Source organism: Pseudopipra pipra, chromosome 5 (assembly GCF_036250125.1).
Source record: "Pseudopipra pipra isolate bDixPip1 chromosome 5, bDixPip1.hap1, whole genome shotgun sequence".
Lineage (NCBI taxonomy): Eukaryota > Metazoa > Chordata > Aves > Passeriformes > Pipridae > Pseudopipra > Pseudopipra pipra.
In genome coordinates this window covers 30,018,552-30,033,554 of record NC_087553.1, presented here as the reverse complement: position 1 = coordinate 30,033,554, position 15,003 = coordinate 30,018,552, and the positions used below count along the sequence as shown (strand labels likewise).

Below are 15,003 nucleotides of genomic sequence, written 5' to 3'. Positions count from 1 at the left end.
TATGTCAATTGTAGAATTCATTGACATATAGAATATGCAGGACACGAGAAAGCAATGACAGGAGAATAGCTATAAATGAAGACTGAAATCAATATACAGGTTGATCACTACAATAAAATAATCTTTATGTAAAAGTATTTGAAATAAGCGCTATATTTCCTTAGTTCCAACAAGTCCGGATTTACATACACATTCTAAAACATGTAAGCAACAGCTGTGGCAGTATTCCTTCACCTATCACTGAATTACACCCAGCTCTGGAGTGAGATCTGAAACAAATCTGTAGAGGAAATAGAAAAGATACACAGTAAGAAACTGAACGTGCACTGCATTATTTAGAAAGGCAAAAGGTAAGCTGGAGTGAGGTTAAGGCTGGGTTATCAATCTCAGGCCTTCTGCAACTTCTGTCCATGGACAGGAGCAGTGTTTGGTTTATGCAGCACAAACCAGAGTAACAAGTGAATTCACAGTTAAATAATTTCAATATAGGAAATAGATCCTATAGATCACAGGACAGAAATTAAAATACAGGAGTTGGTAAGATTTTTTGTGAGCAATAGCTTTATAAAGCATGTCTATATATTTCAGGCACTAAGTTCTGCAGCAATACCAAGAGAGGGGTACTAAACCTTCAGAACAATCTTCTGTCAGTCCTCAGCCTTTTCACACCCTGCTCATACCTATGAGCTTCTTTACTGAAATGTCAAAAGCTGTCACGATACTATCAGCAGGATCGTGAATCTCAGATCTTGTTTCACCTGTTCCCCATTTGTTTTTTCATCTTCACATAATCCATCACACGCACAAAATACTCTCCACTCCCTCTTCAATACTCAGCCCTTCATCCCCCTTCAATATTCCTCTTCTTCCCACCCACTAGGATTCTTTTTATGCCTTCCCCTTCAAATTCCTTGCTAAAATTCACACTTTTCATGATATTGTTCCACTTTCTTCTTACTGATATTCCTCAGCATCCCTTTCTCTTTTGCTTTCTAAGAGATTTTGCTCAACAAAACCCCTTTCTCCTCACGTTCCCCACAAACACCACCACAACATACACCAAAACAGAGAAACTCGGTCACGCCAGCTAAACTCTAGAAGTCCTGAGATCAGTTTAGTGCTTGAAAATCTGCCCGACTTTCTGAAACTTATTACCGTATCAAATTTTAACAGCCCAGCTCTAAGCTCTTGAGCACCCCCTAACACTTATCTTTTATTTGCACAGCTGTTTAACTCTTAAAAGACCAAGGGTGAGCTGCACTACCAGCGGCATTACCAAACAACGGGAAACTACAGTGCAGCAGTTAAGTAGAGATATCCTGCTTTATTACATGCTTTTTGAAATCTAAACAAAATCTGTCCTATATATTAAAAATGGGAATATACTAAGTGAAGCGGAAAGATGCATTAAATCGCTTTTCATTTTCCAGTAAATTCTGAATAATTACGAGAGCCCAGATAACTTAATTAACGTTGGAGACAATAACAATTTGACATACTTGAGAGGTAAACATTGAGAACCAGGTTGATGTGTCTGCCTGATGTCTGTTTATTGGTTTTTCTTTAGGTTTTTTTTTTCTTCAGGTTTACCCTGCAATTAGTTGTGTTTCCACCCAGTACATCATAATTTACACCACATATTTTCCATGCAGAAACTACTCTTATTCTCGTCTTCAAGCAGATAAGAAAGGAATCTATTAATCTAACAGATAGATGAATAGAAGTACTAACAGCACACTACCGTGCAGGCAAATAAAATTCCCTTAAACACGGGGAGCTCTTGTTTTAAACCAAGAATTTGCCTCGAAGCTCTTTTAGTCATTAAATTGGCAGCGGTCAAGAAACGGGGGAGGAAAGGTAAGGAAAGCACTGAATCAGGTCAGTTCCAACCAGCAGCTGGAAAGGCCAGAAGCGAACGCATTCCCGTACCCCCGTGGGGCTCCAGCTTGCAAGAGCCCGGCCAAGGCAGGTACATCCCCGAAGCAAAGCTGCAGCTGACAAACTTTTGCAGCTCCACAGAGTCAGACGGAGGACAGTCCTAGCCCCGGTGCTGGCTCTCCTGCCGGAACACCCGGCCCCCACCGGGCTCCCCCCGCCGCCAGCTCAGCCCCACGCGGGGTGCCCGCTCCGGACACGCGGAGAGAGAGCGGAGCGCCCGGCTCAGCCCCGCGCAGCCCCGGCCGCCGCGGCAGGACGTGCCGAGGGCTGCGGGCTGATCCCCCGGGAAGGGCTGTCCCCCCGGCCGGGAAGGGCTTTTCCCCCCCGCCGGGAGCGGGTGCGAGGGTTCGCCCCCCAGCTCTCCCTTCGCTCTCCACCCGCCTCCCCCAGAGCGAGCCGGGGGCGCAGCGCCCGGCGCTGCCGGGACAGGGAACGCCGGCGGCTCCCGCTCCTGTCCCGTGGCGCAACCCTTTCATCCCCCCATCCCGTCCCGTTCCCGCTGCCGCGGGGCGAGCGACGCGACGCTTTCCGCGGGTAGGGAGACACGGACCCGCCGCCGGCCGGGCGGGAACCGCCGCTCTCCGGAGTTCCCCCGGACACTCACCAGCGGAGCTCATGGTGCTCCCCAGGCGCCGCGCCGCGCTCCCTTTCGTCCCTTACGCTACGGCCCCTCTGAGGGCCGAGGAGAAGGAGCCCATTGTTTCCCCGCGCCGCCACCCAGCCGGAGCCGCAGCAGGAGCAGCTCCCCCTCCGCTGTGCCGCTGCCTCATCCCGCCCCGCGGCTCCGGCTCCGCCAGCGCCAGCAGCGCCGCCACCACCGCCCAGCGGCGCCCCCTGCCGGGCCGCGCCCCGCCGCGCCCCGCCCACCAATCAGCACCGCCCGCAGGCGGCTCCCGCCGTGCCTTCTGGGAGCTGTAGTTCACCTCTGCGCCAAGCAGCTCTCGGCAGGGCGGGGCGGCGGACGGAGCGGCGGACTCGGTTTCCCAGCGTGCCCGCGGGGAGGGGGTGGCATGGCGGGCAAGGATGACACCGGAGTTCGACGAAGAAGTGGTGTTTGAGGTGGGCGCGGGGCGACCCGGCGCGGGCTGGGCCCGGGTCTCTCCGCCCCTCGTTGCGCCGCGGCCCGCGGGGGCGGCGTGCGCCGGGCGGGTCGGAGTGGCCGCGGGCCGTGAGGCGGGCGCGGGGCCCGGCCCAGGGCAGCGCCTGCCGCGAGCGGGCGGCGGCGGGCGGGACCGGCGGGAGCGGCGGGTCGGGGCGGTGCTCGGCGTGCCCCGCGCCCCGGAGCAGCCCGGGGCCGGCGCTGCGCCCGCCGCGTAGGGCGAGGGCGCGACGGCTTAGCTCGGCGGGGCCGGGCGGTCCTTTGTGCGGCCGTGCCGCGCTGCCCGGCCCCGCCGTCGGGCGGCCGCGGGAAGACCTGTCGGGAGGGCCGTGTCTGCGCGGGGTCCCTCAGAGCCGCCCGTGGGCACCGCTCGGACCCAGGAGGGGCGCCCGGCCGGCCGAGCTGAGCTGTGGGGTCAGGGCAGAGGTAGCGAATAAATCGGTGTCACTCACATAAAAGGTGCCTTTCAGCACACAGTTGTGCAGTGGACACTGAAACTGTCTTGTCTCTCTAATGTTTGTGCTATTAAGGGATTTGCATAAAACGTTTACAGTTATATCGCGGCTTGTTAGATAATGGGTGTGCAGTATCGTCTTGGCCTTATTTGAAACCGTGGCTAAATATATCCGCTGTTGCCGTTTGGTAACAAAATCGAGTCCGTTTGCAGCAGGTAAATGTAACTATCTTCATGGAGGGGACACGTGATTTTGCAGGTGTATAGAGAAAGTGGTTATAAAGAAATGCTACCTTTAAAATGAATAGTTATTGTAGTATTAGGGCTTATCCTTTGGTCAGAATGCAAAACACTCCTTATATAAGGAATTACTTTTTCTCAGGTGTGTAAGCACTACATGTCTTTGGTCTGTACCACAAAGTTTTGTGTTCAGCCACAACCAATCTTGAATCCTAACAATAAGATCTGTTTATATTGCTGCTATGTTAAATCACTTCCTTTAATACAATAAATCCATGGTGAGAATTTATTTCACAGGTAATGCCTGTGCTCTTAATTTCCTTCTTCAGTAACAGTAATACTCGTTTTACAGTTACACAGTTCTTCAGTTCCTGCAGCAATTACCATTTTGTTTGAAAAAGTTCTGCTGTAGAGAGTAAAAGATCCCCCTGCGTGTGCCCTTCACTATTGTCTATGTGTTTTGGGAACAGATTTCTGTCGCTAGTATTTATTTCATTTATTCATTTACTGTGTCAAGTGTGTGTGTGTATGTGAATGCATGCCTTATAGGTGTGCTGAGTGACATAATGACAGACCTGTCCTACATTATGGTACAGCATCAGATAAGCAAAGGTAGGACAAATGCATGTTGTTTGGGTTGGTTGATTGCTTGGAGTGCAGAACTGGGTGAGCTACGGACTGACAGTAATGGGCACCATGGAACATACAAAAATTATCTTCAGAACTGCTCAGCAGGGTCCATGCTACTCTAAAATGAAGGCCCCGAACTCTCCCTCTTAATTGTTTATGGTTTCTGGTAAGCAGCTACACTTTCTCTGCAGCTTAGCAGGTCTTTTCCCATGTTGTTCTTCAGGAGTCACTGTTGCAAAGAGGCCTCCAGCATTTAGGCCTCATTTGCTGTGAAGGGCTGTTTTCCCTGTGCATTTGGAGCCCCCATGAGTAAGATATGGATCAATGTTGTAAGGAGGAGTGGTATGCTAACAAATGCGTGATCAGGAAAGAAATGGTCCTTCATGCTTTTCATACCCAACAGAATGGGTATGGAGAGAGAAGCAAAGCAAATGGAATATGCTTCACCTGTTTCACCTCATGGTTATGCCCAGTGTTATTTTCTGCACGTTTTTCAGGTCACAGCTCTATCCAGCTGGCCCTGAATACATCAACAGCAGCTGTCTGAATTACAGATTTTGCAGCATCAAACAGATGATGGCCTGTTGATAGATCTTTATGAGCTTCCAAGGACCGATCATTTTTCTTACTACCAAAGTACCTTTTACATTAATTTAACTCTAAAGGAAGGGAAGCACAAACACAGCGTTGCTGCCCCAGGAGAGTAGTGTTTTCCATCCAGTTCAAGCGCTGGTGCAGATCATTGTGATTGAACAATAATGAATGATGGGCATTTACTTTATCCACTAAGTGCTGCCATTCTCTATCCAGTTTATAAATTAATTCCAGCAGCAACCAGCGATTTTCATTCACTGACTGCATAGTCCCAGCACTTCAGTTCTTGCGTTTGTTACAACCAGTTGCTCTTTTAATTAAATGCTACAAATACTGGGGGGAGGAACAGAACCCAAGAAACACAGAGGTGCCCCTGATATGCTTGGCCTGGGCTTGTTTGCCAGCAGCATGTCAAATTAAAAATTGTGGCACTGTAGAGCAAATTGTACTAAACAGTGGAGGAACAATTCATGGTGTACTTTATTAGTGTCTGTCTTAATTTATTAAGGGAGATAATGAGATAGGAAATTTGATGTTAAGTTGCTTGAGATGAGTTTTTTTACAGGCTGGGCTAGAAGACCAGAATGCTGCAGTTACAGTGTACTTTGCTAGAAAATTGCAGTGTTTTGTGTATTTATATGAGACTGGAATTGTGTTAGGTTTTTTTATTGTTTTTTGGACAATGAAATCTCCTCCTTGTTTTCTTTTTCTTTTTTTTTTGATGTATAAATTAAAGAAACTTCTTGTTCAAACTAGCTAAATTGTTGTGCCAGTGGGGGGACTGTGTCAGAATGTGGTTGCTTTGATCATATATAACTGCCTTCTGATTTCTGACTGAAAATTTATTCATGGCCACTTCATACCTACTTGTGCTCCTGCTAATAATTTCCATTATTTTATATAGTTCTTATATTTCTCTAGAATTTACAGAATCAGAGAATCATTTAGATTGGAAAAGACCTCTGAGATCATCAAATTCAGCTTTTGATTGATCATCACCTTGTCACTAAGTGCCACATCTAATCTTTTCTTGAACACCTCCAGGGATGGTGACTCCACTACCTCCCTGGGCAGCTTGTTCCAATGCTTAACAACCCTTTCCCTAAAGAAGTCCTTCCAGATATCCAACATAAACCTCCCCTGGTGCAGCATGAGGCCATTTCCTACTAACCTGTCACTGGCTGCCTGGGAAAAGAGACCAACCCTCACCTGGCTACAACCTCTTTTCAGGTAATTGTAGGGAGTGATAAGGTCTCCCCTGAGCCTCCTTTTGTCCGGGTAAACAACCCCATCTTCCTCAGCTGCTCCTCATCAGACTTGTGCTACAGACCCTTCAACAGCTCCATGTCCCTTCTCTGGACTTGCTCCAGCACCTCAATGTCTTTCTTGTAGTGAAGGGCCCAAAACAGAACACAGGATTTGAAAAGCAGCCTCACCAGTGCTGTGTACAGGGAAAGAATTTACCTCTCCTTGTGTATTTATAGAAAGCAGACTTGTTCTGGCTGAGGATTTTGTTAGGCTGGATAAAACAATATATTTTAGCTTCCTGTCACAAAACAGATTTCTCTGTTCTTCCTTTTTCGTTTGGGTTTTTTTTGTTTTGTTTGGGGGTTTTTTGGTGTTTTACACACCTATTCAGTTCATCTTTCTTTACCTGAGCTTGCAGCATGGTATTCAGGATTCTTGCTGGCCTCATACTACTATTTTTGCTCTTTGCTTCTGAGAAGACTTTGTTTCTTGCCTACAAACAACTTTTTCAAGTCTTCATACTGTTTGACTCAGTTACGATAAGATAGGTTAACCACTCGTGTGTCCTTGATTTTATCAACAGCTCCACATTATTGGAGAGTTTGTTTTTATTGGTTCCTCTGTGTAAGATCTTGCTGTTGTCTGTTGCTAAATTGCGTGCTATTATCAGTACCCTCTTAAGGTCATCCATTTCTTTTTGTATGATGTCTCAATCCTTTTCTGCATATATGATCTTACTTGGTGTTATTGGCAAATGTCAGTAGGTTGCTTTTTGGTATAAATTTAATTATACCAAGTATGAAAGCTTTTAAAAATTCAAAAGCTTTGACCAGAGACTCATTCTTTAGGAACTCCGTTAGTAACCTTCTGATCTTATAGCTTTTCATTCAGCACAGACCACTGTAATCTCTGCTGTCAACATATTTGGTTCCTTTCCCACCTTTTTCATCTTAACTGATACGGCACAGTATCAAAAGTCCATACCCATATGGCACAGTATAAAATGTCCATCTAAACTTCCTGCATTCCCCTTATCTTTAAAAATCATGTGTCTTGTCAAAGAAGAACAACAAGTGAGTTTGGCACAATCTACCTCTGGTGAACCCACATGATATCTTCTTTGATGATCATTTGTTTTCTCCTTTGTGTTTGAATTTTGCAGGAAAGAATAATTATTCTCAGTAACCTGCTGGCTTTTGATCAGAATCATGGACCTGACATATTCTTGATTGCTTTTTCTCCTTGTAAATATAGACACTGTGTTTGCTTTTTTTCTGCTTTTGAGTTTATAGATTGATTAAAAATCCTTTCTGCTGAATCTTTCATCTCCTGTGCCCGTTCTTTCAAAATGCTGGGATGAAGGTGATCCAAACACTGCATTTTCAGCTCCCAATTTCTGCTTTCAGCTAATTTGTCCTATATTTTAATGAGCTTGTGCAAGCTTATTTTTTAAACTTGGATAGATATTCAAGCTATGCTCACAAAATCACAGAATGTTTGAGGTTGGGAGGGATCTCTGGAGGTCATCTGGTCCAACCCCCCTGCTCAAGCAGGATCATCTAAAGCCTTTTGTCCAGGACCATGTCGATATGGCTTTTGAATGTCTTCGAGCATGGAGATTTCACAATCTCTCTGGGCAACCTGTGTCAGTGCTCAGTCACCCTCACACTAAAAAAACACTTCTTGATGTTTAGAGGGAACTTCCTGTGTTTCAGTTTGTGCCCGTTGCCTCTGGTCCTGTCACTGGGCACTACTGAAAAGCACCTGTTTCTCTTCTCTTTGCACAATCTCTTTGAGTATGAGACCTGCCCTGAGGTTTCCCCAGGCTGAACAATCCCAGCTCTCTCAGCCAGGTTCTGAGGTTCAGAACCTGAGGTTCTCTCTCAGGTTCACCCAGACTGTTGTTGGAACCTAATCTCAGAAAGTCTTCCTTGCTCTGCCAGCTCTATGGTTCTGGTGGAAGGACTGGAGCTGACTTTTGTTGTTTTCCATTTTAATTCTGTGTTTGCAGAAGAAAGTTAATCAGAGTGCACAAAAAATAAGATTTTGACACCCACGATATCAAACTGCCACCACCTTAGATTTTTAAGAGCTTTTTCCTACTCTGTGTTTGAAATACAAAGCTGTGCATGTAGAATTGTGTACAATGTAGTACTGAATTAATTTCATTGGCATAAAATCTCAATTTTTAAAAATTTTAATTAGGAAAGAAATCTTTCCTTACTTGAGACATTGTTTTAATTAATTCATGAGTCTTGTGCCATTCCTACCACCAGTTCTGTCCATATTATTTACTTCATATTGATATTTGTTAGCTATTTCAGTATTAGCGGAAATATATTTTAAAGAATAGTCCCATTAAAGGGCTGACTGAGTGTCATGATGATAGTGTCACTGTGGAATCTAATCTTTTATTCTAGATCTAGAGGATCTGATCATTACTATGACTCCAGACTTTTAAATTTGGGATTTATTTCTTGTCCCATTAGAAATCTTGGGCTGAAAAATACATTATAAATTATATGTGTTCTTTCACTACTTCAAATTTTTTCTCTTGTGCAGATGGTAGAATAATACCAAGCTAACAAAATGAGACTTTCTTTGTCTTACCTGTCTGCATCAAATCTCAGAATCTATACTAATCTGTATTTAAAAAGAAAGTGGTTTGCAGGGAGCATGCCATCCTGAGGGAGAAAGGAAGCACCGAGGCCCAGCAGAGCTGGCGGCTACATGGCACTGGGTCAGGCTCGTGTGGGGTGGAGGTAGGAATGGTGGGGTCTACCTGGGAGGGACACGGCACAAAAGTGAAGTATTGAGCAACATCACAGTGTATTCAAATGTCAGGTTCAGAAAGACAACTCTCACTGTTTATTTAGGCATCAAACCCAGATGCTGCTCAGTGCTGAGGGGCATGGAGGATGCCTGCATAGAATGTTCTGATCCACATATTTCTGTAAGATTTAAAGAGAGATTCGAGGAGGCACCACCATTTCCCAGCATCATACAACTATGTTCAGAACAGCCCTTAGCCAATGTGTTCACTCTATGCCTACAATGGTTAAATATATCTAAAATATGTTTATTAAACATATCTAAGATATGGGATTTCTTTGCTTAGAATACTGGTGCATCACTAATTTGAGATGTTCAAATCCTCATGTGTTTAAAAGGGTTCAGCTTTTATCAAAACATTCAATCATGTGTTTTCACAAATGCTTTCTTCACATAAATTAGCTGTACAAATTATTTTGTTTAAAAAATAAAACAAAACTAAAGGGAACCTAACCTCAGAAACTTTTTGTAGTGATGAGAATTTTAAGTTACTTTCATTCAAAAACCCAAAAACATTAGGATTTGCAAAATAATGTGATTTTTGTCAAGCACTGGGCTTGTAATGTTGTTTTGTCAAAAATAATGTCTCAAACATAAATTTGAAAAAAGAAGTTGAAAAAGGAATATTCACACACTTTCAATATTATTGTCAGTATTGCACCCTCAGCAGGATTTTTCTTACCAAATATTGGGTGGACTGAAGATGTAGTACTCTCATTTTATATATATGCATGAAATAAAGCCAGCTTTAAATACACAGTTCTGTCAAAACCGCAGTTAACTTGTTCTGGTGAGCTGGTTCTGAGACTGTGCCTTGGCTGCCTGAAGTGTGGGCTGTTGCCAGAAAAGGGGTTCAGGCTTCACTCCTCTTTTCTGGCTTATTCTCATCCTCCTCCTTATGCTGGCACCTGGATTTGTGGGTGATACTGTAAGATGGCTCAGAAGACTGATTAGACTATAAACTAACCTGGCTAAGAAATAATAAGAAAAAAGATTAATTCTTTTTTTTTTTTTTTTGGACGATCAGATCGGTTCTTTGTTCCATCTCACCATTCGGCTACATAAATATTACCATCAGTGTTCTAAAATGGTACTGCAGCTTTCAGCTGCACCCACTGGTAATGACAGATTAAATTGACCATGCAAATTCAGCCTGAGGAGATATCTTTGCTGAAAATTGCAGTGTGCTGTAGAGGCACATGGACTATTTTAGATATTTTGCTTCTCAGCAGTTTTCTAAGAGGAAGGGGAGAAAAGGCTTTGCTCATTTTCACCACATGACCGGGAGGCAGGTGATACCAGAGAGAAAATAAAAGAAACTGCAAGCTTAAAACTGTGAAAAACAGTCTGATTGTTGCAGAGGCCAGGTCAACTCATCAGGCATTTTTGGATATCTGAAGGGATAGATAAAAGTATTATATGGGCTGTATGGTGTGTAAACCCAGATTACCTTGACTGTTCTTAATAGAAAGTTTTAAGACAAAAGTATGTGATGATCTAGAGCAAATTTTGAGGTCTATTTTTTTATCCTCCACTGTATCAGTTACTCTGGAGTCGTTTACAGGAGGATTAATACTGCAGGACTGCTCTCACAACTTCAAGTCATGAATCAACTTCTTGAGACACTTGAATAAAAAAAATTGCTTGGGATACTTTTCTTTTAATCTTTATGATGTGACTGCCTCTTTTGTTTCTTGGATGCTTTTCACTTCAGTGAAGATGTTTGCACACAGTGTGTTGTCATTAGGAGTAAGAATTAACACATTTGTAATGGATAAACAAGTTAATTCTTTAGAACTTATGTTTTAAAGAGGTTTTCAAAATGTATCAGAAATACTCTACTGGTTTTGCCAGTCAAATGCATTAGTTTCATTAATTTAGTTAGGGTAAAATCTGTGAGTTGTTCGTGACTGATATAAAACAAATCAGCCTCCCTGTGTCATCAGCCTAGTTCAATGACCTGCATGATCAGTAACTTCCCACTCAAAGCTGCAGGTACAGAGTCAGGTGACTTGTTACCTTGTCCTTCAGGGAAGGTAACTTTAACCACTTTTACTTTCATTTTTTAGGGTATGTTTCGTCTCTGTCAGAAAAGACCTGCTCAGCTTTTCACCTGTATTCACAGGTCCACTTTTGAATGAGTAAATAGTCCTGAGCTCTTGGTGAATTTCAGTGCTTTGTCCAGTACCTAATATTTTGTTCTAATGCTTTTCCACAATGGCAGTAATGCGCAGCCACCTACTGAAAATGCAAAGGAAAGAGCGTTCCCATGTCACAAATATAGTGCTACAGAGATATACTTCCCAAACTCTTGAGGACTCATGGGTGCATGCAAAACTAGATATAAATTGTGCTTCAGAAAATATCCGGGAACAGTAATAGATTAATGGCTTTAAAGTAGTTCTCAGAGCCTACTTCTAAATCAGCTGATACAGTAGTGCTGGAGAAACCAAGGTCTGCACTCCTGGGGCAGTGAAAGCAGAACAGGAAATCTAAATGACTCCTTTGCTGCCTTGAAGTCATTGTCTAATATTAGCCCTGTCAGTGCCTGGCTCTTTGTCAGTCCGTGCTCAGGAGGAGGTGGTTACCAGCGAGGAGAATATGACCACGGCTTTTAAATACTGTTGCTTGGAAAGTCTTATTAATGGCTGCATATAAGATCAATGTGCAATAATTCTTTAGGGCGGCATCTTTTTAAAAGCCTTTAGCAATCTGTCATCCTCATCTCCCTCCCCCCAGTTAGAAAGCCACATTAGTCAGGAGAAATCGCATGATCCTGGGAAGTTTCAAGCTGCATCCGCTGATGCTGTGAGGAAAATGCCACTGTGGAGGGGCACAGGTGCAATAACACTGACGTCTGCTTCTCCCCCTCATCTCGGATCATCCTGGAGGGACAAGCGGAAAGAAACGGGGAGGTGGGTGAGGTTCTGTCGGGTGCATGGGAGCAGTACCGAAGAGAAAAATGGAATACGCTCTTCCAGGAGACAAAGCTCGCACTGTCTGTGAGTGTTAGCTCAACTTTTTCAAATATGTTTTGACAGGGAAACTTCAATACTGTTTGTTTTGGTCTGAGTTTAACCACCTGTTCAGCATATCTTAGCCTTTGCTGTCACTCTGGTAGAAATGTTTAATTTTGGGGGGGTTTAAATTGATATTTCATAATGTGTAGTTATTTTGGAGGTAGTTTAGGCTCCCACAGTGTTTTTGACATATTGGAAACCTCAGCTTTGAATAACATATCCATATTTTAAGAGGATATCTTTAAACCTCCTTTTTTTGTGTGATGGCATTAAATATTACTGTCAAGGGTAATCTGCTCCATTAGCTAGGGTTGGAAACTAGAGCAGGGGTTTACTAAGTGGTAAATTTTATCATAGTAAAGAACATGGATGTAGGAAGCCTCTGTCTCTATTGGAGAAATCCTGAGTCATTTACTTCATGATGCATCAGCAAAAATAATATGGGTGTGGCTTTGATTTTCAGCTGCTGTTGTAAGAAGACTATGAAAGCTAGCAGTGTCTTAATCTGATTTGTGATTGCAAAGGTTTTTCGCAGAATACACACAAAATGCCTCACATATTAAAGTGCGATATCTGTGCTTGCAAGGCTGTAATAGATGTAAGTATTTGAGTATTTATCTGTCAAAAGTAAACGCTTTTTTGAAGCTAGGGAATTCTCTACCGTAACAGCCTTTCCGTCTCATAGTAGTGGGCAACATAATTTATGTTCGATTAATGTTTGCCTTAGGTTTGACATTTTTTTGTTTTTACAGTAGTCTTAGAGTTGCAAATGCATTGTTTAACCTTCAGTTTGAGTGATGTTTTTCCTAACCCAAGTCAGTGCTGTATGGCAAGTGGCATTAAAATAAGCATTGGGAAGGTGTTACAGAAGAAAATTAATTTAGTGGACTCTTCTTTAATCTTGGATTTAGAATGAGACTCAGCTACTTTCAACAGTGGAAAAAAAAAAAAGGAGAGTTTTAATTAAACATATGTATGTGAGCGAAATAATTTTTAGTATTGTGGATCTAAAACAAATATGCCCAAGCAGTTGTGAATGAAGGGGAAAGGATTTTCTTTCTTGATTCTGGTAATGGGAGCTTATATAAACCTATGCTGTACTGTAAATGCTTACAGTTTAATGACTTGCAGTAAGACTGACTATAGAGAATTAGAAAAGTCATAAAAAGATAAGTGGATTTTTTTGTTTTGGTTTCTGCTATGAGTCCATTCAAAAAACTGTTTTCCTACTTAATATATCAACTGTATATATCTTGCTTCACTTACCGGCAAGATTTTCTATGTATAATCTGTATGAACTACACCAAAGAATAATGGCATTTTTATTTCTGTCTGTCTTGGAACTTCTTCATTTCCAGCATTCATTTTGGACAATTAGTATAATAAAAAAATGCCTTGGCTGTAAATGTAATGCCTGTCTGTTGTATCTAGGGGGTCTCAAAAAGGGACTTAGAAGAAGAAACTTAGAAGAAACTTCAGAAATAATACAGCATATTGCTGAAAAACCTTGTCTTGGTATCATCACTTACTTTAGATAATATTTCCTGTCAGTAACTGGTAGTAGGCCGGTAACATAAGCTGAAAGATTAAAAAAAATTTCCTTCCGTACTTTGTACATTATTCATTACCGTGTCATTCTGCCAGACACAACTGGGAACAAACAAACCTGACTGTCAAACAGGAGTAACACTAACGAGTCTGGTTATTATCTAAGTCGAGAGTGGTTGAAAGTAAAAATTCAAAAGTACATAGAAATAGATGTTGCTGTATTAATAGGAAGATGAGATTTTATATTTTAAATTCTCTTTTCATACCATACACTGAAATGACCTTGCTCTCTGTTTACGTTATATTCTAATATAAAAGCTTTTTCTGAAGTGTAATTTATTTTTTTTTTAGATTACAACCTATTAACTGCTTGCAAGGATAAACTTTCTGGTGTGTCCTGAATTTCTTAAACTAAAAGTGTAGCATCTATAGTATATGCAAAAATGTAAAAGCAATGGTGCTCTTTTTTTCTTTTTATTGTTGGACTGTTGTAAAATGGAATGCATGAATTTTGGGCAAAGAAAATTAGGAGGAAGAAAGGCAGAGCCCTCCTATTTTCCCCAACCAAGAAGTATATTATTTTAATATTATCATGGCATTTGCAGGTGAAAACAGCTGAGCCTGATGAATGCAACATGAGTTGAAACCAGGGAACTTTTTTCACAGTTAGAAGTGCATATGCAAGAATATGTGCATATCTATGATCTGTTTCTATGAGAAAGAAGGCATTTAGGAGTGAGGGGTTTGGATAAGGATGTAAGGTAGAAATTCAGAGCTATAACTTGTGGGTCAGACACATTTTGAGATTTAATTGTTTTTAAAGCTTTGCAAGGATTAAAAATGCTTTGTAAGCATTAAGTATAATACTTTCGTCTCTTGTACTGAAACACATAGTGTACAGAATAGGATATTTTAATGGTATCATATTGCAGTTTTGTAGTTGCTTAGTTAATAACTTTCTCATTCCTTGATAATATTGGAAGTTCTGTGGGAGTGTTCACATACATAAAATCTACCCTTCAACTTCTAATAATACCTTTACTGGATTTTCTGGCCATTACTTACATATGTCATGGGAGATATTATCTACAGACTGGTGTAGACATCCTCCATGAGATACACAGACCACACAGCTTTGCAAGTGACAGCCTTGTTAGGCAGTATCTAGGAAATTAAATAAATAAGTAAATAGTGCAGATTTATGTTAGGATAGGCTAATGTATGTCTGCCATCAGTGATATTTCTAATAGAAGAGGAGTGTAATCTTCAGATTTTCTGATCAAAATATAAAACTGCCTGTGCTACACAAGAGACCTCACTCTTAGTGGAAGAATTTTATGATCAGTTTGCTGAGATTCTTAATAACCTAATTTCACAAGGGTCTCAACCCACTTCTTATT

General features: G+C 42.2%; 2 protein-coding genes across 7 annotated transcripts in view; one reads left to right on the top strand and one right to left on the bottom strand.

Moving 5' to 3' along the window:
* FGD6 (FYVE, RhoGEF and PH domain containing 6) overlaps positions 1 to 2,795 on the bottom strand; it is a 72,157-nt gene extending 69,362 nt beyond the window's left edge. The window contains exon 1 of one of the 2 annotated variants that reach the window (XR_010430719.1): positions 2,543 to 2,795. Coding sequence is in view for 1 of the 2 variants with exons in the window: in XM_064655424.1 (XP_064511494.1) it covers positions 2,543 to 2,555 (13 nt within the window). In the remaining variant the exon portion in view is untranslated. The remainder of the gene's footprint in view (positions 1 to 2,542) is intronic. The other variant, XM_064655424.1, reaches the window with a different exon arrangement.
* Positions 2,796 to 2,863: 68 nt separating this feature from the next.
* The window catches only part of VEZT (vezatin, adherens junctions transmembrane protein), a 65,274-nt gene continuing 53,134 nt past the window's right edge, over positions 2,864 to 15,003 (top strand). For 2 of the 5 annotated variants that reach the window (XM_064655429.1, XM_064655428.1), the window contains exon 1: positions 12,459 to 12,653. In XM_064655429.1, the coding sequence (XP_064511499.1) occupies positions 12,603 to 12,653 (51 nt within the window). In that variant the 5' untranslated portion in view covers positions 12,459 to 12,602. Of the gene's footprint in view, positions 2,998 to 12,458; positions 12,654 to 15,003 lie in introns of those variants that run through there. The other 3 variants (XM_064655427.1, XM_064655425.1, XM_064655426.1) reach the window with 3 other exon arrangements.